A 21706-nucleotide genomic window follows, 5' to 3' on the forward strand; every position below is an offset into this window, starting at 1 on the left:
TTGTTTGGTCATATCTCATTGTGGATAAAACTTGCATTAAAAGTGGGTCGCGAACTGAAAAAGGTTGGGAAGTACTGCCCAAGAACGTATCAATAACTTTGTAAAAAACAAAAGTGAAGTGTGCTACGCTACATCTGCAAGATTCTTTCATGGAGAAAAATATTGAGTTGGTTTAGATCTCACAATGAGCATTGAGCTGGGACTTTCTTTTACTTACTGATATCCTTAAAAGCTCGTGAAGATGAGCATTTGTGAGTCTCGTTCTATGCTTGTTTTTACAAATTTATTTGTTGAAAACGACTCACAAGGGTAGGAAGCGAAGCAAGTAAGGACCCTTCCAGCCAGCCTGGTTATAAATGGCTACCTTTCCAGGGTAACAAGTGACAACCAAAACACATTTGGATCTGCGATACAAGTCGCATCTACTTTAAAGTTACACAGTTCTACCTGCATTTTAGACACCAGCAATGTCAACAGACAGTGGGTGAGAACTCTATAACTGAACTGATTTCATAAAATTTCTTGAATCTGTTACAGAACTCAGTGTCCAATTTTTCCAGATATTTTTCCAGATAACCAAGCACGCCAAAGCATTATAACTTCTTGTAGAGTAGAGTCAATTTCAAGCATGAAAAGTGGATCATGTCTTTGGGAGCTTCGAATGATTCCTATTAAAGATTTATTATTTATACCAGTGTTCTTTAACCTTTTTTGGTATGGTGAACCCTTAAAGTTGTTGTGACGAACTCGTGCACCCTGAAGGTAAACTGCGGTAAAAAGCGATGTGAAAAATCATTATGCATATCAATATCATCATGTCAATTAAACCGAGCGAAGCTGCCAAAGTTTTACACACTGTCGGTGAGAGTTCGATTATGGCTGCAGGCTGCTTGCGAGTAGCCCATTGCCGCACGTCATAAAACAGCATTCAAACTTTACACACAAAACAGGAGTTCACCTTCACCACGACAGTGAGCAAAAAAGAAAGACCGCATGTCCCAAAGTTGGGTCACAGCGATTACAGCACCATTGTCTCATAGAAATCGGTGATTACTTCCGTAAATGACGAAACGCTCTGTTCTTAATAAAGCAATAAAAGTTGACAAACGACGTTGATAAAAAAAAAAACGTAGTTTCCAACCTGGGCCCAACAGTGGTCGCCGTGTACTATTTAATAAAATAAAACTGAAAAAATAAAAAAAGTGCGACTCCAAACCGACAACTTGCTCGCCACGTCCAACTTGAAGCTCTCCGGTTTCCTTGTGAAGGCGTTTCCGCAAAGCCAGCGGCGCTTTCCTCGATCAGCTGATCGCAATCAACCTGGAATTTCGCGCCGCGTCTTAATTAACGCTGGTAACCGCACTTGTTTTGAAATACATTTTTTATACTTTAAAGGAGTTGCTAAATAATAACGCTGCAAAAATTGCAGCATTTTATTGTTAAAGATTTTAATGCCGATAAAATAAATCACATCATCTTTGTACGCTTTGCCTGTGATAATTGCTAAACTGGGTCCATTGTAACTTTACAGGTGAACTCTCTGGTGCCAGCGTGTTTGTTTTTTAAAGAGTACGTCAACCGCTGGTTGTCGCACCAGAGTGGACAGGAGCCACGTAATAATTCTTTTTAAATAAACATCAAAGTTCTATTAAATTTCGAAAAAGATGATTTATCGCTGAGACAATTAACAGGCACATTTCAAAACTTTAAAAACCTGCTGCAATTTCTCGATAAAAAAAGCTAAAGTACAAGTTGTTTTAAACCTAGGAAGGCAAAATTGAGGCTGAATAGTAAAGCAACCCATTATAAAGATCATTTGTTCATAAAGTAGAAAATTTGTTCATAAAGACAGCAAACTTGTTCAAGGATCATAAACGACGAGATATGTTTGCGTATATATGGCGACGTTTATTAAAAAATCACGAAGCAGCGAAAAGAAAATAAAACAACGAGAAGCAACGAAACGACTGAAACGACGAAAGAGGAAATTACGACGACGACAAAAACATAAGATTGCAGCAAAAAGCGGCCCGAAGATTCAGCGCGCGACACTTAAACAAAGCCAATTGTTTAAAGACAAATAAACTAATTGTTTAAAGACAAATAAACTAATTGTTTAACGACAAACAAACTAATTGTTCCCACGTGTTCACGGCAGGCAAAGTCAAGGTCGTTTTTCAAGGTCAAGTCCGTTTAAATGTTGAGCATCCCGGGAGCAGGGCGCCTCGCGTGGCCACTCTCCCTTCTTCTATTATTCCTCCCTGACGTCACAGGTTCCACTCGGGGGTTTTCCCGGTCCGGGCGGTCGTTGGGGTCAGGACCCTTGTTGCCATTAGGGCCTGGGGGGTTAACGTGTAATAAAACGTCATGCTATATAATGCATCTTTTGAAACATGCTTTAAATATTTTTATCGGTTTGCTGAAATAATGGAAGTTAAGGTTATTTATCAAATAAAATGGTAGACTTCACTTCAAATAAAAAGTAGAAACGCATGATTCAATTAATGGCCACAATGGAACTAGTAATAAACAATTTCATTTTTAAATGCTTTGATTTGATCGAGCAATTTTGTTAGAAAAACTTCAGAAGTTTAATATTCCCCAAATGTGTTTTGATTTAATGAGGTAGGATGAAGTTTGACATTGAATACAAAAGTAAGTTTTATTTCACCTTTCTGCTCGCTGGGTCTCCTGACAGCAGCCATGCAATGTGAGGGGTCGCAATACCCTGCGGGTCCGACGGCGCCCTGGGGGCCAGGGTACCCTGGTGGTCCGGCATAGCCTGGCTCTCCCCTCTCTCCGTTACGTCCGTCCTTACCAAATCCGGGGGTGCCGGGAACACCTGGGGGAAAACAATAATGACGTCACAATGGCAGAGCGTTCGTAGAATAAAAACCACTTTACACAGGAAGGGAAAAGGTTTTATTAAGTTATAAATGTTTGATTTTTTGAAGCCACCAATAAATTAAAACAGACCCACCTTGTTGTTGCAGTTTAGATTAAACCCCAAGTATTTGTTAAGCAACAGTTTAAATATAAACCGCATTGTTTAAAAAAACACAATGCTCATTATTATCGACGTCATAATGGCTTGTGCTTAACAAAGAAAACAAATAATATATCAGACTGTTCTGGTTTTAATAAACCCAAAACAACGTTTACGTCATCACTAATGACGACACGCACCTTGCGGTCCAGGGCGTCCAGGTTCACCCTGGCGTCCGATTCCAACGGTTCCGCGGTCTCCCTTGTCTCCAGATGCTCCCTTGGGGCCCGAGGAACCGTCGCGGCCAGGTCGGCCTTCGATGCCAGCTGGGCCAGGCTTCCCTGGTGGCCCGTGTGTTCCTACATCAAACCTTGTCACGTTACTTAAAACAAACTTTTTTTTCTCTTTGTTATTCACTTTTTCTTTGCTGCTAACTATGGAATGATTTTTTGTGGGAATTAATTTTACATAATTCTCAAATGTTGAATAAATCGGTTCTGCTTTTCAAAAACAAGGATTTATTGTGAGAAGTTGAAATACAGTTGTAACCCCCTCAAACAAAACCGGGACTTCCCCACAAACCTGGGGTTCCAGGGGCGCCGTCCAGGCCGGCCGGACCCGGTTTCCCGGGAATTCCCCTCTCCCTGATTCCACGAGGTTGGGCCGAGCTGATCAAACCGCGCGCTTCCTCTGTTAAACAGCAATGCCCATTGTTACCAACCTTACAGTCGCGATTGTGACGTAACACCACAAGATAATAATCTAATTTAATAATGACGTAATTTTACTCGAACACATTAAGATCTTTGACCAATATTGCATTATTAATAATTTTACATTTGTGGCAATCTATTGAAAAAAACTCATAAAATATATATTCTTTCCTTTGTTACACAAAGTTTTATTATGACGCACCTCTAAGGATGCGACGAACAAGTTCCAGGATTCTTTGGTCGCTTGGTTCTTGGCCCTGAAACAAATTTCAACAAATCGATGATTTTTTGTTTAAAAGTTTCAAATCTTATTCATTATTTAATTATCGTTTATCTCACTCTCTTTAAATCGCACCTAAAAATTCAAGGTAAAACAACAATACAAATTTACGGAATTAATGGGCATATAAATGTACTGACCGGGGTTCCCTGGCGTCCCATCCTGCCCCTGACACCCCTCTCACCCTGCTGACCCCTCGGGCCGACCTGGCCTCGGGGTCCTTGGGGGCCGATAGGGCCAGCTGTTCCCATTGGGCCTCGCTGTCCGTTCTCGCCAGGTGTTCCGGGCTAAACAAAGAATAATTTAAATGGAAGGTAAATAAAGCCGAATGAAACGAAGTTATTGAAACTTCAAGTCATTAAAGTTGCTTTGATGGTCATCTAAAAGTAACAGATCAAATGCTTTTGAAATTTTCCTACAAGCAGCAAATTATTTTTGCAAACAAACGAGAAAAGCACACTCTGTACCAAGTCAAACAATAACTGAGCCAAGAAGTTAATTAAGCTGTCCACAAAGTAAAGGGTTTAGGCGCGACAGAAAAGTTGTTTTCCTAGAGCAAATATTTGCGTTAAATGAGGAGAACCTCTGACTAAAAAACATTTTAAAGTTGAAATTTTACTCACAGATCCTCTCTCCCCTGGAGTCCCGCTTTCACCCTGAAAAACAACGTCACAATTAAATAACAATCGCGATGACGTAACACAATCGATGACGTACTTTCGCCCCAGTTGGTCCGTGAGGCCCCTCAGGTCCATCGCTGCCCTGCAAAGAAAAACAAAATCTTTCATCCATGATCTTTCTTGCATTTATTTCACAGTTTTTTTAAAGCAGGAATCATCTTTATATAACGGTATTAATTTAAATCAAATTACAAAGAGCTAAACATTGAAAACAGATTCTATATTTGCCATTTAAGAAACAAACTACCATTCCAGTCAAAATTTATTTCTTTCGCATAAACAGCCGAATCTTTAACTCACCGGTTCTCCCTTTGATCCAGTTGATCCACTGGCACCCTGTGCAACATCAGTACGTTAATATTTAGTTCCGATTAAAAGGTTTAAAATTGTTTAAAATAACTTGATTTTTACGTTTTACGATTATTACTACGAACAATAATACGCAAAGCTTTTATTGTTAAATTGTTTGAGTTACTGTTAAATTGTTTGAGTTTTTTAACACAAGTTGTTTGCAAAGTACAGCCTCTACCAGTATCGACACAGGGGACTTACCTTGTGTCCCTTTGGCCCGGGGAGTCCCCTGGGTCCCGGTTTACCCTGGATCCCAGTTTCACCCAGGTCTCCCTGCCGAATAAATAAACATGAACCAAAACTAAAGTGTTAACAGCAATTTACCGAAGGGAATAGGTTTCAAACACAAAACCTAATGCTAACTAAATTTATTTGTCCGTAAGAACTACATAAAGTGGTAAACTGTAAAATTAGTTATCGTCAATTAAAACAAAAGCCAAGAATCGATTTACTCGCCTGTAAGTTTATTTGAGAAAATAAGGCGTTTCATATATTTAATTTAGCCAACAGGGCGTTTCATATATTTAATTTAGCCAACAGGGCGTTTCATATATTTTTTTAATCAACAGGGCGTTTCAAATATTTATTTGGTCAACAGGGCGTTTCATATATTTATTTAATCAACAGGGCGTTTCATATATTTGATTTAGCCAACAGGGCGTTTCATATATTTAATTTAGGCAACATGGTGTTACATATATTTAATTTGGCCAACAGGGCGTTTCATATATTTGATTTAGCCAACAGGGCGTTTCATATATTTGATTTAGCCAACAGGGCGTTTCATATATTTGATTTAGCCAACAGGGCGTTTCATATATTTGATTTAGCCAACAGGGCGTTTCATATATTTGATTTAGCCAACAGGGCGTTTCATATATTTAATTTAGGCAACATGGTGTTACATATATTTAATTTGGCCAACAGGGCGTTTCATATATTTGATTTAGCCAACAGGGCGTTTCATATATTTGATTTAGCCAACAGGGCGTTTCATATATTTGATTTAGCCAACAGGGCGTTTCATATATTTAATTTAGGCAACATGATGTTACATATATGGCAGCTTATCATAAAGAGAGCAATGCATTTTCTTGTGAATTAACCTTAATGTACAAAAAAGGGATTCAGTTTTATATTTTCATATTTTGTTTTTCTGTCGTTTAGGATAAAACTCTGACCTTGGTTCCAGAAGGTCCCTGTGGTCCGGATTCTCCAGGAGGTCCAGCGTTGCCCTAAAAGTGGAAAGTCGAGGTAAAATTGAAAGCTCTGGTATCAGCAGCAGTAATACTGTTCCTTAGTGCTCCTATTGTAGGAATAACTCAACAAAGAGCTGTCAAAACAATATGGGACTTTTAGCTTAGCGATGTCAGTTGACAAAATACACACCACTTTTTCTATTTATAAAGCTCTCAATTGTTAACTTATTTTCAGAGATATATTGATTAAAACCTTTGTAATCGTAGGACACTTTTTACAATATACTGTTTAGAGCGGGTATTAAAAACGACATTTACAAAAATGTGTCGGTTTAAAGTTCTCGTTTATAGCTAGAAAAGTGTTTGGTTAAATGTTTATTGTTGTCACCTCTTTGCCTTGACGTCCCGGAGGTCCTTGTAATCCCTGGGGACCTTGGCTGCCCTAAAAACCATAAAACAATATGTTAGGTAAAAAATGGTGGAATTTAACCGAGTTAAAAACTACATTTAGGGTTATCTAAAACTACATTTAGGAAACAGTCAGAAAGACAAATAATTCGCGCTTAGTATGAGTAAAACATAACTTAAATGATGCACATTATAAATGTTTTATTGTGACTTGATAAACGTGTTTGTTAAGTAGCAATAAAATGTCTCTACAAAGCACCGATAGGGGGCGCTGTTTGTTATGTCAAGTACTGAGTTGAGTGTACGACCTTTGTGCGATGGAATAAATGACCTTGAACTTACCACTTCGCCCTTGGATCCGCGTTCCCCGGGGATTCCCGGTCTCCCAGTTTCACCCTTGAAGGAAAAAATATTTGTTTGGATTCTGGACACTTTTCAATGTTTGGGACAACCAAGCAAAAAACATATTTCTTTGCTTTTGCAGAGCACTTGTAAAATTATTTAATTTGCTTTCCAACAATAAACAAATTACAAAAAGTAAGACTAAACGTTTAGACCGAATAAACACACCGACGCAACACTATTGCACAAGGCTGAGTTTTACTAGGGTTTAACTCTGATGACGTCATTAATGCGACGTCACATACATAGATGACGTCACTTACCGGTGTTCCTGCAGGTCCTTCCTCGCCGCTTTGTCCCTTGGCGCCCTGGGGGTGAAAGTAGGGGGTAATAAAAAGTTAGGGGGTTAATATCTCGTGGTTGACCATAAAGTCCTCATAGCGTTACGCACAAGTAACAAAGTAGTTAAATAAGATAACGAACTAGTTTACCTTATAAGCAGATTCGAAAAATTAACATTGAACTACAAATGTTTTATATAAATCACGTTTATCAGGGTTTGGATAAAATTAATTTCAAGATTAAAAGCTTCTGTCCAACATTACTCTACATCTGCTCGTACTTTTACTAGTTATTATGTCACTTCCACTCACCGGTCGTCCCTGCTCTCCCTCGCCACCTTTTGGCCCGATCGGTCCCGGTCGACCCTGCAATGATTACGTCATCGTTACACGTCACAAAAAATTATGACGTAAGAAAAAAAAAGAAAACCTTCTAAGTGTGAAGAAATGATATTAATTTTACTTTGTTTTAATTTCACTTAACATAAGCATCAATATAGGGGAATTCCCACCTGTTCGCCGGGGATTCCCGGGATCCCGTCCTCCCCATCAAGACCGGGAAGTCCCTAAAACGATACAAAACACTCAAAAATCAACGAAATACAAAAAAATAAAATAATTAGAGGTAAAGTTATTCGCTCTAAAGTTGTGCAATAACCAGCACAAAAACGAATTGAGGCATATTTGTGGAATGAACTTCCAAAAAATGGAAGTAAATTAAGGTAAAATAGTTCTAGTGTTTTAATCAAATTGAAAGTCCGTACAAAAATTTTAAACTTAGATGTAAAATCACGGAATACTAACTTCACGTAGTAATAGAAGTTTTTTAACGTTTGTAAGTAATTTAAGCAATTTAAGTAAGATTCAAGCATTACACTCGAGTAAAGTGGAAGTACTTAAACAAACGCTTATAAGTAACAAGAAACAATTGTAAGTAGTATACTCACAGCTTCTCCAGGAACTCCAGGTCCGCCAGGGTTCCCGGGTAATCCCCTCTCCCCAGCCGGCCCCCGATCGCCCCTCTCGCCCGCTGGACCCACGCCCCCTTCTTCACCCTACAGGGGTTAATATGGAAAGCATTACAACATTTTCAACATAAACAAATGTTTAATAATATATGGTTACGTCACAATAGCACATAAAAAGCAATGTAAAAATCAGGACTTTTTGTTTTTGTCTGGCTAAAATATTGCGCCGAGATTTAAAAAATGGCTTCAATGTGACATTTTCTGGCTAACAATGGGTAAAAATCGAAAAAAATATAGAAACAGCAGGTTTTTAAAAACAGCTCCAAAGAAACGACTTCCAAAGTTTGATTTGCCCAACAAAAGCTTTGCTTTAAACACTTAGGAAGTTGGTAAATTGGGGAAATCACCTGGAGTCCCTGGGGTCCGGGTCTTCCAAGCTCTCCTGGCGTACCAGCCGGGCCCTGTAAATTCACAAGTTGAAAATAAAGACAAATCCTATAAACGAGAAGAAATATTAAATAAATATTGTACCGTTTTGGTGTATATGTGCAATTCATTGTTTAACAAAATAGAATTTAACAATAACGAGGATGAAAAATAATAGCAGCTTAATATTTTTCAACTTTAAGTAAAAGCAAGTAGAGGATAAAAAAACGATTATTTGGTTGAACTCACAGGATCACCCTTCTTTCCATCCTCTCCGGGGAATCCCCTCGACCCACGCGGCCCCTGAAAGAAAACACAAAAGTTTGGGGTGTCCGATAGTTACCAGGTCATTATATCGGTACTCGCCCGATACTAAGGCGATACGATACGCAAACTATTGTTAGTAAAGATCAGCGATAAAACCGGGGATTACATTTCGGTTGGAAAAAGTTTCGAGGCTTCTAATTTTTAACGCTAAAACTAAAATTAAATTGGTTAACATTTTCCATGTAACATTTTCGAGTAATTTTCTTCAGTAATGTAGGAATGTATTGAATCCAAGACCGCAAATTGGTTCGAAAGTAAAACGTTACAACATTTGTCTCCTTCAATTATTTCTCAACTTTCACGCAACTTTAGGTCAGAAACTTTTTGATGACGATTGCAAACTCACGAACTAATTGTTCATAAGTATGACGTCACTAGTGGTGACGTAATAACTCACCGTTTCACCCCCAGGTCCGGGGGGTCCTTCGTCCCCTGGCGGTCCGGATTCACCCTTTAAAGGAAAAGTTACATTTTATAAAATACAACGATTGAAAGGCGGGACTTTATTTTGTGTAAAAACTATTAAAACAAAAAGTAGGTAAGTTGTGGGAATTTAAGTTGATAAATATTTAAAAAAAAGTTAGGCTGGACATAATGTTTCAACTGGCCAACAACTTGATTTAAATTTCTAATGGACCTTAATTGAATTGTTTGGACGACTACTTAAAAATTACAATATTTTAGGTAAATTACCTTGGGCCCCATCTTTCCATCTGGTCCCATCTCACCCTTGTGCCCTTGGTGACCCTGAAATAAAGGTTAATATTTGTTTAAATAAGCAAGTTAAAAATTGCAAGTTTCAAAGTTTTGAATAGGATTATGGTAAGGCAAGAAAAACAATTTCGTAAAAATAAATCTTTTTTAAAAATTCACAAAGTTTTAAACAAATAAATGTCACCTTTGGTCCCATGAATCCAGGTGGTCCTGGGGGTCCTCTGGGGCCGGTCTGGGGAAAATAATGAGTAAAATAAACAGCTTTGTGGAAATACGGGCCACACGACAAACATACAACAACACAAGTGACAAACAATAAACAAAAGTAAAAAGAAACAACAACAAAAAACACAAAGTGCCAAAACCCAAGGTTTCATGCAAGGGGGTTAAAGGGGAATCACCTCTTATTTGGTGTCACTTTATTTTACAAAAGTTCTTTTAAAAATTTATCATTTACTTTTACTATTTTGAAACAGATTATTATTTTTTTAACAGAATCGTTGATTTTCGAATCAAAGCGGAACGTTTAACTGTGACGTAACAGTGGCTCATTTGCTTATTTAAGTTTAAAAACCTTGTTTGAAAAAAAACTGTTTAACGGGAGTTCGTGATCACTAGCGGCGCTAAAGAGTCAGCATTTCGTTCCGCTTGACTTCTTGCGAATCATGCAATCAACCGTGACCAGTCTCATGCTGAATAAAACTTCATCACCAATGTTTTAAATCAACATTTAAAACAAACTTTCGACTTAATTCAACTGTTTTAATGTTAAAAAAAAACCAACCGGTCTTTGGTTTCTTTTAACATTTATTTGTTTAAGTTTTTCAAATAAAAATCGAAATAAAACAGTTTGTTGCCAAACGCTCAAGTTTTTGGCGACCGAGTTTATTCAAAGCCAAACTTTACTTAGTTGCAAGAAACTTACGCCGATGCCGAAGTCGCCCAAACTTCCCGCAGCCTCGTCCTAGAAACCAGTCGTTTAAGGCGGCCACATAACAAGGCCGCTATGACACAGGCCGGTCGCAATTCGGGCCAGATTATTGGGCCAAAACACAACTTCGTGTCCGTGGAACATTCAGTAACTTTAATGATTTTTACTTCTTGCTGTAGCAACAACGACTAATAGAAACTATTTTAATGATAATTTTGCATTTGTAAAATTAAGTTTCAAAACTGCATTGAAATATTTTATTGTAAACTTGAAAAATAATATTTTGTTTATTTTGATGATTCGAAATACCTTTTTTTGGCGGACATTTACACAAATGTAATTTTTTTAAACGGAAGAGAAATATTTAAAAGATTAAACGAGTGTTGTTTTTTATTTGTTATTGTTTTATTCAATAAAAAAAATGTCTTCTCGGCTTAGATTAGAACAAAAATTAGGGTTAAGTATGCATAATTTGGATTTTTTAATCAGAATTCAAAAAATCGAAATAAATGAAAGCTTTTTTGTTGGGAAATACTCCAAACAAACCATCTGTTAAACGTGAGCTGCAAGTTAACTTGGGTGGGAACCAGTCAAGCGTATCGTCAAACTTTTCCTGACGAAGCGAAATTCAGTCGGGCGTGAAATTACCTCAGGAACGCAAGCAGCAAATTTCCGCTTAACCACCCATGCGTGACTGATGCGCGACTCGCACGCTAGCGCAGCCAAGCGGAACGCGCGCGTTACACCGCTGTGACGTCACAGTAGATCTATTGTTCTTGAAATGGCAATTTAGGCGAGTTAGTACCGTGGAGGGTTTTGGCACTTTTATTGTTTTTTGTGAAACTTACGAAACTTGGTCGAGTTTCATCGTAACCTGAACCGAAAACCGCGCCGTCCCTTTCAGCTGACTGCAGCAACGTTTAAAGAAAAAGTTGACAAAATAAGTTGAGAAAATTAAAGATAAGTTGAGAAATGAATTTAAAACTGTATATTTTTTATTGTAATTTTTAACTTGTCAGCTTATATACTGACAATATAAATGATTACCTAAAAAATTCTAATAAATTGCTTTTAAACTCACCCCGAAGCTGTTCCCGGGTGGGCCTGGAGGGCCAGATGGGCCACGACGCCCTTCGTAACCCTGGGCACAACAAATTCCATTAAATCCTGGTACTTTTACAAATAAAGTGCGGAAGCGGGTTAAACTGCGATTAAATAAACTTCAAAGTTGTTTCATTCATTTTTTGGGCGATAAAATATTTGAAGAGTAAAACTTACTGCGAGGAATATTATTCACAATGAGTCTTTTATTCTATTTTTTGCATTTACGATTAAATATTAGGCTAGTAGAGGTAAATAATATATAGGAGGCCGTAATGTATTATTACATATTAAGTTTTATAAACATTTTTACAAATTCTCACCCTCTCTCCTTTTTGTCCTTTCTCGCCCTTCAATAAAAAAGTTTAGTTTAATCTTTTAAAGACGACTTTGATATTTTTACATAAAAACTTTAGTTTTAGTTTAGCAAAATAACTTATATTTTGTCCCAAACTATTTAGATCAGACGCGTAATATAGTTTATTTTAATAAACTTGAATAATGTGTCAGCAAACACAAGACATGAACAACATGTTGACTTCAGTTAACGTTGTTAGCTACAAAAACTGCACAAGCAGCAAGTTATTTGGGAGTTGGTTGCTCACCAGGAATCCTTCGCCCTCAATTCCTTCTCCCTGCAAAAAAATAAAGTTTAACCAAAAAGAAGTCATGCGTAACCTTTGCACGCCTTACTACCCTTCACGCTTGACTGAATCTTGCAAAATTTATGCTGCTTTTGTAAAATTTTATAAAATATGGCTGAAATCAAGGGTTGCTTTGTGTAGCGCGCATTTTGTCGAAACTAGTTTTTATTTCAGAATGTTTTCTGCTCTTGCTTCAAATAAAACGCATATTTCATGTTTGGGTAAAGTTTCCATGATTTTTAAAACTTAAGATTTCGCCCCAGTTTAAAGCAAAACAAAGTTCTTACAAAAAATATTCAATAATTTTAACTTAATTTTCACTTTAAAAGCAAAGGTTGTACGCAAATCTATTGCAAAATAATAATCGTTTCCATAGTTAAGAATTTCAAAACTTTGGGTTTTTAAATGACACCAAGTGCTTAAATTGTTTTATTAACTGCTTGAGAACGTTTTCTGTTTATTAGAGAAATATTAGCGAATCTACTTGTAACATTTTCAACTTACCGGTGGTCCTGGTGGTCCGGGGGCGCCTGGGAGGCCGATTGGTCCTGGCCGACCCTGAAAAGCAGATGTTTAACAATGTTAAATAAACTATACAACTACAATATTGCATTGGTTCGGATATTTTAGTACTTTAAGTGGTTAGCACTGTTTCGAATGCTTTAGATTAGAAGTAGTTAAAATAACCTGTGAATAAAATGCGCATTCCTAAAATGAAAAAAATTAACAAATAAGTGCAATTCATCTAAATTTTTTATTTTTTTTTATTTTAGTGTGGATCATCATTTGTTAACGTTTTCAACCAGGGTTAATGAAATTAAATATTAACAGAAGTCCGACCCGGTGTAGGAACACACGGACACACAAACCACCTCACCTCGACCCCGTTGACTCCAGCCAGACCCTCAAGCCCAGGAACCCCAGGTTCACCCTTCAGCCCCTGTCAATAAAAGTAGGGGTTAGTGGGGAATACCCACCATAGAGGGGTAAAAAGATGTTCTCCAATCAAAGGTTTAGGACGGGAGAGTGAAATTAAAATAATTAAACAAGAAGGAATTTACCGAAAAGTTAACATATTAGGAGCTTATTCACTTACTCATCTAAAATATTGATAATTTAACGCTGTCAGTAAAGTTCAAACGTAAGTCAAAGGTTAAGACCAGGTTTTTAATCATTGACAACAAAGTTCAGAAACTAGTTGGTTAGAAATTAACTAAATCTCACCGGTGGTCCTTGAACGCCAGGAATACCAGGAGTTCCCTGCAAAAACGAAGGAGTTACGTCGAGTGCGTGGGGTTTATTTTATTTTTCTGAACTTTCACTTTGGAACAAGGCGAAGTGGACATTTCATTGAAACTATTCACATTAAAGCACTTTTATCAGAACAAAGGCACAAGAGTTCCACAACGACCAATAAAACACGCAGATGACAGTATGAACGAGACAAGAAGTATCCCAATTGATGCAAAGTACGTCATCAATATGCTCAAAGAATTATTTGTTTTAAAACTACGCATATGTCGGAGGTTAATAGGCAAACTTTGCTTAAACGTTAATAATTTACCTACAGTTGTTAACTAACAATTTTTAGAAATTCATAAAATAATGTGGTATCGGATCGGCAGCGATATTATCGGACATCCCTATTCTGTGACGTCATATTAGGCGCTTGTTCTACTCACATCAACTCCGTCCAAACCATCGACGCCTGAGAATCCTTCCTCGCCTCTTTGGCCGTTTTCGCCCTGGAACAAAAAAAAATACAACGGGTTCCAGGAAAAAGGTTTGAATCGGAATAACAACGTGAGAATACAACACAGTCCAGAATAAAACCTAAATCCGTCAGAATAAAACCTAAATCCGTCAGAATAAAACCTAAATCCGCCAGAATAAAACCTAAATCCGCCAGAATAAGACCCAAATGGCAGAATACGGGTATACAACATTTTACCCAACCCCAAAACCTACCCCTAAAGTAGTTAACTAAACCCAAACAGAGGCAAACAGTTCTGTGCCAAAACAGCGGCGCCCAAATGTTCTGTAACTAGCAAACATTTGAGGCCAATATCACCAAATATCAAACTTGAGGCCAATATCACCAAATATCAAGTGCTTTAACAGTTTCTATTTTGATGCACAACTCACGGGAGGTCCAGGAGGTCCTCTTGGTCCAGCTGGGCAGATCGGGCACTGAAACAAAAAGCAGCGGTTAAACAGCAACAAGCCGGACATGCCTATTCAACTGTGGAACAACTAAGTATAACGACTCCAAAATAATTTAAAGGGCTTCATGCTTAAACTACAACAAGCATACGGGAGTTGCTATAAAATGGCTAACGTAATATGCTTTTAAAAGGTGGCAGCAGAATTTTTGTGGTTGAAGTTGTATTTTATATCAGGAGTTTCCAAACTGTGAACCGCATGTTTTGCCTCCTAGTGAAGTGATAACCACATTTAAGCGAGTTTAACAACGGATTTCCTTATAACAAAAACATTTTTTATATTCCGCCAAACTTTTATCAACTTTATACGACATTAAGCCATTAAATATCGCAATGTGGCTCATGTGCTTTAAATTCGATCACCTCTGCTAAACTAACATATCGTTTTGTTGAATGACAAAATTGATTTAAATAATAGCATTTGAATTTTCTGCAACATTTTTGCCAGCTTTATAAGTTCCAGGTTGTTTGAAGTATTTATTTTGCATCGAATTAGTTTTGCTGGAGAGAAAGTCGTTTCTAGCGAAGGAATTATTGGTTTCCAGGATTGAAGCAGCAGCTCAAGTTGAGACGGAAACCAGGTCGTTGTCGGGCTTAGACAGGCGAGGAATTTGCGGCGGGCTGTCTGCTTTTAAGGAGTGAGTGAGCGGAGGTTGTTTCGAGGCGAAATTGCCGGATACACATTGAACGAGCGCCTCTAACTCCGACATTACTTGGCTGGCAAACCAATACTTTGCCTCCCAATAAAGTGTTAGGTGCAAAGCTGGCAATGGCGCCCTTACTTATTTGCTGTGGCATCTACATTACCAGAATCGTTTAATAATGGCACTTTGGGTCTTTGGTGAAAACCTAAAAAGTCTACTTTATATAAAGTGGCCACTATTTGGCCGATTTACATATAGGGTTAAATTAATAAGCCTTAATATTTGTAGCGATTCAAATCTAGGGTAAAACTAATCAACTCAAAAATAAAATAAAAACGAAATCGAGCAAAATTCAGTAAATTTTGCGGCAAATTTTTCACGTACTTTTCTCACCATCGTCTGCATGGGCTTCGGAACCTTGGGGAAATAATATATTCACTTTATTACGTCACAATACAAACGATTGTTAAGGATCGTGCGCCGTCTCGCCAACTTGGTTCGAATCGGTTGATTGTGATGTAATAAAGGCTCACTAACAGTTTGTCTGACCTTGCTAACTGATCTACTTGGCAATCAGCAAAAGTAAGAAATGCTGGAAAACACGACAAAGAGGGATTTCGAAAAAGAGTGGTTTGACCAACATTTTCCCTTGCATAAACTTTTCGAACAAAGTGAATTAAAAAAATTTTAAATTCCCATCACAAATCATCTCTACCTTAACTACAAATAATTTAGTGCAACTTATAAATAATTGTGCTTGTTTAAGTAGCTATATATTTGCTTTCATAGTTATTAAGTGCTAAAGAAATATTATCTCGATTCCCAAAACACCAGGTTTTATATGCCACTATTTACAATGTTGTGATTTAAGCAATAAACCCATATTTTGCGTCAGTAAGTAAATATTTGGCGTCCTCGCAATTTGAGAAGTTATTTGCAGAAACAGTCTTTGTTTATCAAGGGCAGATCTTACAAAGGCGATAAAAACCCTGATTTATTTGCTTAACTGGTTCAAGTAACAAGGTCAACAACTGATTATTACTTTCCACTGCGAAGCTGCATGAGCCGCAAACCAAACTATATCTGACAAACTCTTTATACTAGAGTTTAACTAAAAAGTCAGCTTTATACTTGGATTTAACATTAAAATAACACGGGATTAAGTAAAACGCAAAAGCTTATTGAGAGACTTTCCTTTCAAACGCAAGTTAATTTAAGAAACCTTAAGGAGCTATTATACATTGAATTAAAAGTCAACTAGAGTAAGTTTAACCCAACAAGCCTTCATTGTCGAGCACTCCTCTTTTAAAATTAAAGTTTAACGTGATTGACGCGTGATTAAGGTTTTGAGGTAAACAAAAGCTTTCTGACCGAGACCTATATTTTAACAAACGCAAATTAGTTTTACAGTTCACCATGACTAACTAAAATGCCTTGAAAGAAAATACAAACGCAATTTAATTTAAGAAACCTGAACCACCTGAAAACAAATATGAGCCTGAAATCTTGACTTTCCGCAAACTTTAAAGTAAAGACAAGCTTCCACCCCCCTAGCAACCACCCTAACCTCCCCTAGCAACCACCCTAACTTCCCACCTCGGAGTCGGGATTAGGCTCTCCCTGTCTTCTGCTCCGCTCCAGGGAAGAAACCTTCTTCCGTCTCTTCTTGCCCCGTCGCTTAGCAACCGCAGCGTCCAGGAGGAGCGCTAGGATCGCGGCGACGAGGAGGAACTTTGTGATCCGCATCTTCCACAGAGGAAGACCCACTTCTTCTGCTTCTTCTGTTGTTCCGGAGTTGGATGCTAATGTTCGGCGGTGGCCGCTTGCGCACCACTACTAACTGATCGCTCGCTGCTAAGCTCAACCAACAATGGGAAAACAAAGGAAGAAGGCAGCCTCACTGTTACGTCACTATCTGCCTTTTTCTGTTCGACGCGATTTTTGAGACTTTGGCGAGACGGCGTCGGTTTAAGTTTGCCGAGATTTTCGTGAGATGAATGTTCCAGACAAACGCATATTTGCGCTGCCAGCCATTTCGGGCGAACAAAAGCAACAACCTGTTACATGAGATATGTTGTAGTGATTTAATGAGTCGGCTCAAATTTACAAATCAACTTCAAACAAATATTTTAACAGTTTCACGTTATTTACAGATTTTGATTTAAAACTGCCAAACTTAGATTGGCATTGCTTTTGTTCGCGCAAAATCAGTATTTTCAAGCAAAGTATATATTTATCATGTGTTAGGCCTATGCCATAAAAACAGAACAAGCTAATAATAAAAGTTCGACGATATTCCAATCAAGATGTTTGCGACCAACTTATTAGAGTCCGGAAAGTGTCTGACCTTTCATTAACCCGAAAAAGCCGACTTTGTTTTAACGCGGAGCATTCCATTACAATTATGGCTGGCAAAGTGCGGCCATTAGCAGCTTGAGATGTTGCAATAAAAGTTTCGCTGATTCAAGTCTGGGTTGAGTAACAATGAATAAAGTTGCAAACATGAATTAATTTTAAGTTAAAATTGTTTTGTTCCCAAACAAGTGAAGCATAAGGGATAAATTGTAATTATTGGAATATGAACTTATTTGTGTTTTGATCATAATTGCTTAACAGAGGCCAAAAGGCCAGAAGATTTACGGACTCTGTAGTTGTACCACGTATTGTTTCTACTCGGTTCAACTCGTATCTTTACTCACCATTGCGGGCAACTCGTTGCAACTTTCCCTCTGAGCACGAGTTGGGTCGCAGTGGATCAACATCCATTGCAACTCGATCTAAAACAACAACAAGAATAAGCCCAGGAGAAATATGCGTCACTATTGTTCTAATAGAAATCAATCAACAAATTTCCCTGTGTAGCAGTTTTTATTATTTCGCCTAAAAATCAGCACAAATTTTGTTTGGAAATGGTTATTTTAATAAAAAATAAGTGGTAAGTAAATAAAAAATTGCTCAAAAACACATTTAAACAAGAAGTTTATGAACTACAGCAAAGAGTGCTGTGAATAATATGACGTCACTCACGGAAGCCGAGGTTCGCTTCCGGTTTGTGAATCTTCCCACGTGTGTAGCGCCCTCTACCGGCACACGTGACCTGGTGGTGAAGGGGAGTGAATCAACCCAAACGCAATCGACGAAGAGTGAGAGTTGATTTCTCTCCACGGAGATGAGCAACTTGTGCCAGTTCTGGGCAAATACACTCGGTTAAAACTTATTCAGTGCTTGAAACTGTTGCAAATATGTAAAATGTAGATTTCGTCAATTTGTTTTGTTAACATTGCACTTTGTTTTGGAAAATATGTTGCTGGGCACCAACAGGCTTTGGTTGAAACTAGCTTGAAATACTTGAAACAAAACATTCGAATTTCATCTTCATTTTTTTTACATTTACTTCATCTGGTAACTCATAGGCGTTAAACATAGGTCTGTTCGGCGCTAAATTTGAATGAAAATCAAAATAATAAATGTGACATGAAAATATCTAATATGTTTTAAACGATGTTCAAGTGAAGTGAATCCATTAACATTAGTCTGTACTTGATTAGAAAGTATTCCAACATGTCTACATAAAGATACAGGCGGTTAAAACTTGATGAAAAAAACACTGAATATTCCAGCAGCGTTTCTTCTTACGTGATGTAACACAATGCAAATAAAACATAAAATATTAGAACGATATTTTAACAGTTTAAACCTCGCTAAACGAGCATTGACATTGGTTACGTCATAAACGTCATCTATTTGTGACGTATAGCCATTACTGCCACCTAGCGGTCACTCACGTTATCGAAGAGTCCATCAACCGAAGCGAAAGTTGCTTTCTGGACGTGTCCGTCTTTTCCTCGCGCCACGAATTCCACCATTTGGTTGTCACCGTCCAACCTAACCCCGATCTCATCCGATCCAGCCCCGTCATCCACCTGAACACCATTGTACAAGCATTTACGGGGGGTTCTTGTAAAACTTTCAAGAAATATAGAACAAGAAATTTTCTTTAAAGAGTTGAACTTATTTTTCTGGTTTTGTTGTAAATTTATTTTTTATGTCTTGAATTAAGTTTTGCGCGATTTAAAGATTTAAAGATTTTGTGCCTCCATAAAAAAGATTATACCGGCGAGGTATTTTTAACAAGGACTTCAACTCTTATTTTTTTAAATGGCGCTAAAATTGGTGACTTTATTAATATAATACAAACTAAGCACTTCAAGTATTATTGCTGGAGATCTGCCAACATATTCGTAACAGTTTATTGGTAACTTTCTACGATTAAAAATCTTCCTATGATAGAAAACAATTAACAAACTAGCAAAACAAGGCAATGGATTTCGTCATATTAGTTTAATTTGTAAAGTTTTTGTGTTTTTTTACTCACGAGCCATAAATCCCATTGCTTGTTCGCTGTGCCTCCAATCATGCGGAACGTGCTCACGAACGAATATTCCTCTGGTAAACCCATCCGGAAAACCTCGCTGAAAACATAAAACATCTTTTTATAAACACAACAAAAAATAACCTCGCTAAACGACAAACAACTCACTTTTTTAAAAGTGTGGTTTAAAGTAATGCGACTACATTCGATGTTGTTATTTATTGCGTCACAACAAACGTGCAACTCTGTTATTAAATGTTACGAATTATGCAAATAAATTGGTTAAAAGAGCCAGTGGGATTTAAACATGTCGTCCTAGAAATGTATTTGACCTCCTCTCTTGCAAAAATTGTTTTAACTGACGTTTAGAAAGAGTTTATCCCTAAATACTTTTTATATTTATCGACATGACGTGGTTATTACTTTCAAATAGGTTCAAAAATGTTGTAATTTCACATTTCACTTGGCCAAGGGTTAGTACAAGCCTGACCTTGATTAGTTGAACACAGCAAACTTACGTTGTTGGCAAACTGACCGAAGCTGTCTTGCCGAGTCTGTAAGCGACCTGGAGTTCTGATGAACCGTTCACTTTCCTCAAGCCGTGAAGTTGATGGTCGCGGTCCAAGCTGAACTGGGAGATTATGTCGAAACCTGCGGATATTGCTGGGAATGTTGCTTCTGCGGGTTGTTTGTAAAAAGCTGAACTGCTCGTTATAAGCAGTTCGTTTAAGCATCTGGGATTATTTGTTCAAGTAAAACAGTTCCATCTATTGAAAGCAGAACGGTAATAGAATATAAGCAACGTATCAACAACTAGTTGCTATTTTTGCAAAACTTGAGCTTGTATAATTTTCGGATTGTGTTAGCGAGCAACACATTCTATTGTTGTACGATTGTTACGTAATAATAATGTAACAATGCCCGATCTATAGAAAGTATAACACAAATCTAGAAAAGCTTGGCGGTCCAATTTTGTTTAAAAGCACTGGCTTAAGCGATGCCAGGTTGTACTTTTGGCACTCGCCGATACTTGGCTGCTATCGATGCCGATTTTTATTTATAGCTGAAGGCAACTAAACCTTTATAACGCAAAATCAAATTATGGATTAACAACCTAAAAAACTTCTCATCGTTTCAATTTCATTTATTTTTCTTGTTAAAGCACGATAATTGTTTGGTATCGGACAGCGATGCTTGTTGTCCAAACTATCGGGGATCGGAATAAACTTACGGTGTTTGACTCCCTGAGCGATTGTTGAAGATCTGTGATTGTGCTTTTGTAAATCAAAGCACGTGTTTGGTCTCAACCAGTACACTTCACGTTCACACAAACATCGCTGGCAAGTTTGTATTAATGACGTCACTCACCTGGCAGGTTTGTATTAATGACGTCACTCACCTGACAAGTTTGTAGTAATGACGTCACTCACCTGGCAAGTTTGTATTAATGACGTCACTCACCTGGCAAGTTTGTATTAATGACGTCACTCACCTGGCAAGTTTGTATTAATGACGTCACTCACCTGACAAGTTTGTATTAATGACGTCACTCACCTGGCAAGTCATCCTCTCCGACCTGGATCTGCGGGCAAACTACGTCACTCTGGCCAAAAGCTGCAACAAAACGCAAGTTATTGGGAAGTTACAAATTCTACTTTTATTAACGTTCGTGCAATATTTATATTCACTTAAATAATAATCCTGGCTGCGGTTTCCGTTACTAATGAATCCGAACAAGTGTAAATCAAAATTATGGTTTAGCTATAAGGTAAAATACGAATAAACAGCCGAGCTCATAATACGAGTTACACCACCCAAACTTAACAATAAATTGCTGATAACAACACTAAGCTATCAACAAAGCATTAACTTACCTAATCCCACGCAAGCACAAACCGCAGCAATCCACAACAAGCAGTTCAAATTCATCGCAGCTGCAGTTCCTTAAACCATGAAGCAACGTTGAGAGTACTTCTGCTTGTGGCTTTATACGAATAATAATTACCAAGTACGCGACAAAATAGCTCAAAGCAAACAGAGACGTCGCTCTCCTGACA

At 37.8% G+C, this 21706-nt stretch overlaps 2 protein-coding genes across 2 annotated transcripts; both read right to left on the minus strand.

Annotated features, from left to right (window-relative positions):
• Nucleotides 1-1887: 1887 nt before the first annotated feature.
• LOC146146483 (uncharacterized) lies at nt 1888-17118 on the minus strand. The gene is made up of 32 exons (XM_083387170.1): nt 16874-17118; nt 14557-14601; nt 14094-14156; nt 13636-13671; nt 13289-13351; nt 12916-12969; nt 12373-12402; nt 12091-12117; nt 11748-11807; nt 11515-11574; nt 9920-9967; nt 9715-9768; nt 9419-9472; nt 8944-8997; nt 8676-8729; nt 8248-8355; nt 7813-7866; nt 7613-7666; nt 7283-7327; nt 6960-7013; nt 6598-6651; nt 6192-6245; nt 5212-5283; nt 4960-4995; nt 4697-4741; nt 4603-4635; nt 4120-4266; nt 3902-3956; nt 3569-3676; nt 3187-3345; nt 2672-2842; nt 1888-2339 (listed from the first exon to the last, which is right to left on the minus strand). Exons 1-32 carry the CDS (start codon nt 17021-17023, stop codon nt 2194-2196), a joined length of 2247 nt encoding a protein of 748 aa, XP_083243296.1. The 5' UTR covers nt 17024-17118; the 3' UTR covers nt 1888-2193.
• LOC146146484 (collagen alpha-1(IX) chain-like) lies at nt 17080-21578 on the minus strand. The gene is made up of 8 exons (XM_083386811.1): nt 21524-21578; nt 21204-21263; nt 20168-20300; nt 19653-19749; nt 19063-19200; nt 18305-18466; nt 17977-18054; nt 17080-17334 (listed from the first exon to the last, which is right to left on the minus strand). Exons 1-8 carry the CDS (start codon nt 21576-21578, stop codon nt 17080-17082), a joined length of 978 nt encoding a protein of 325 aa, XP_083242937.1.
• Between the last annotated feature and the right edge of the window lie 128 nt (nt 21579-21706).

The sequence above is a fragment of the Ascidiella aspersa genome, chromosome 4 (genome assembly GCF_963924565.1).
Source record: "Ascidiella aspersa chromosome 4, kaAscAspe10.2, whole genome shotgun sequence".
NCBI classification, from domain to species: Eukaryota; Metazoa; Chordata; class Ascidiacea; order Phlebobranchia; family Ascidiidae; genus Ascidiella; species Ascidiella aspersa.

Coding starts and splice junctions, on each gene's coding strand:
- LOC146146484 (XM_083386811.1), bottom strand. CDS start 21,578: ATGAATTTGAACTGCTTGTTGTGGATTGCTGCGGTTTGTGCTTGCGTG. Junction 21,264..21,523: donor TTGTGCTTGCGTGGGATTAG/GTAAGTTAATGC, acceptor GTTTTGTTGCAG/CTTTTGGCCAGAGTGACGTA. Junction 17,335..17,976: donor GCAACGAGTTGCCCGCAATG/GTGAGTAAAGAT, acceptor CTCATGTAACAG/GTTGTTGCTTTTGTTCGCCC.
- LOC146146483 (XM_083387170.1), bottom strand. CDS start 17,023: ATGCGGATCACAAAGTTCCTCCTCGTCGCCGCGATCCTAGCGCTCCTC. Junction 12,403..12,915: donor CCGGACCACCAGGACCACCG/GTAAGTTGAAAA, acceptor ATTTTTTTGCAG/GGAGAAGGAATTGAGGGCGA. Junction 6,246..6,597: donor CGGGACGTCAAGGCAAAGAG/GTGACAACAATA, acceptor TTCCACTTTTAG/GGCAACGCTGGACCTCCTGG.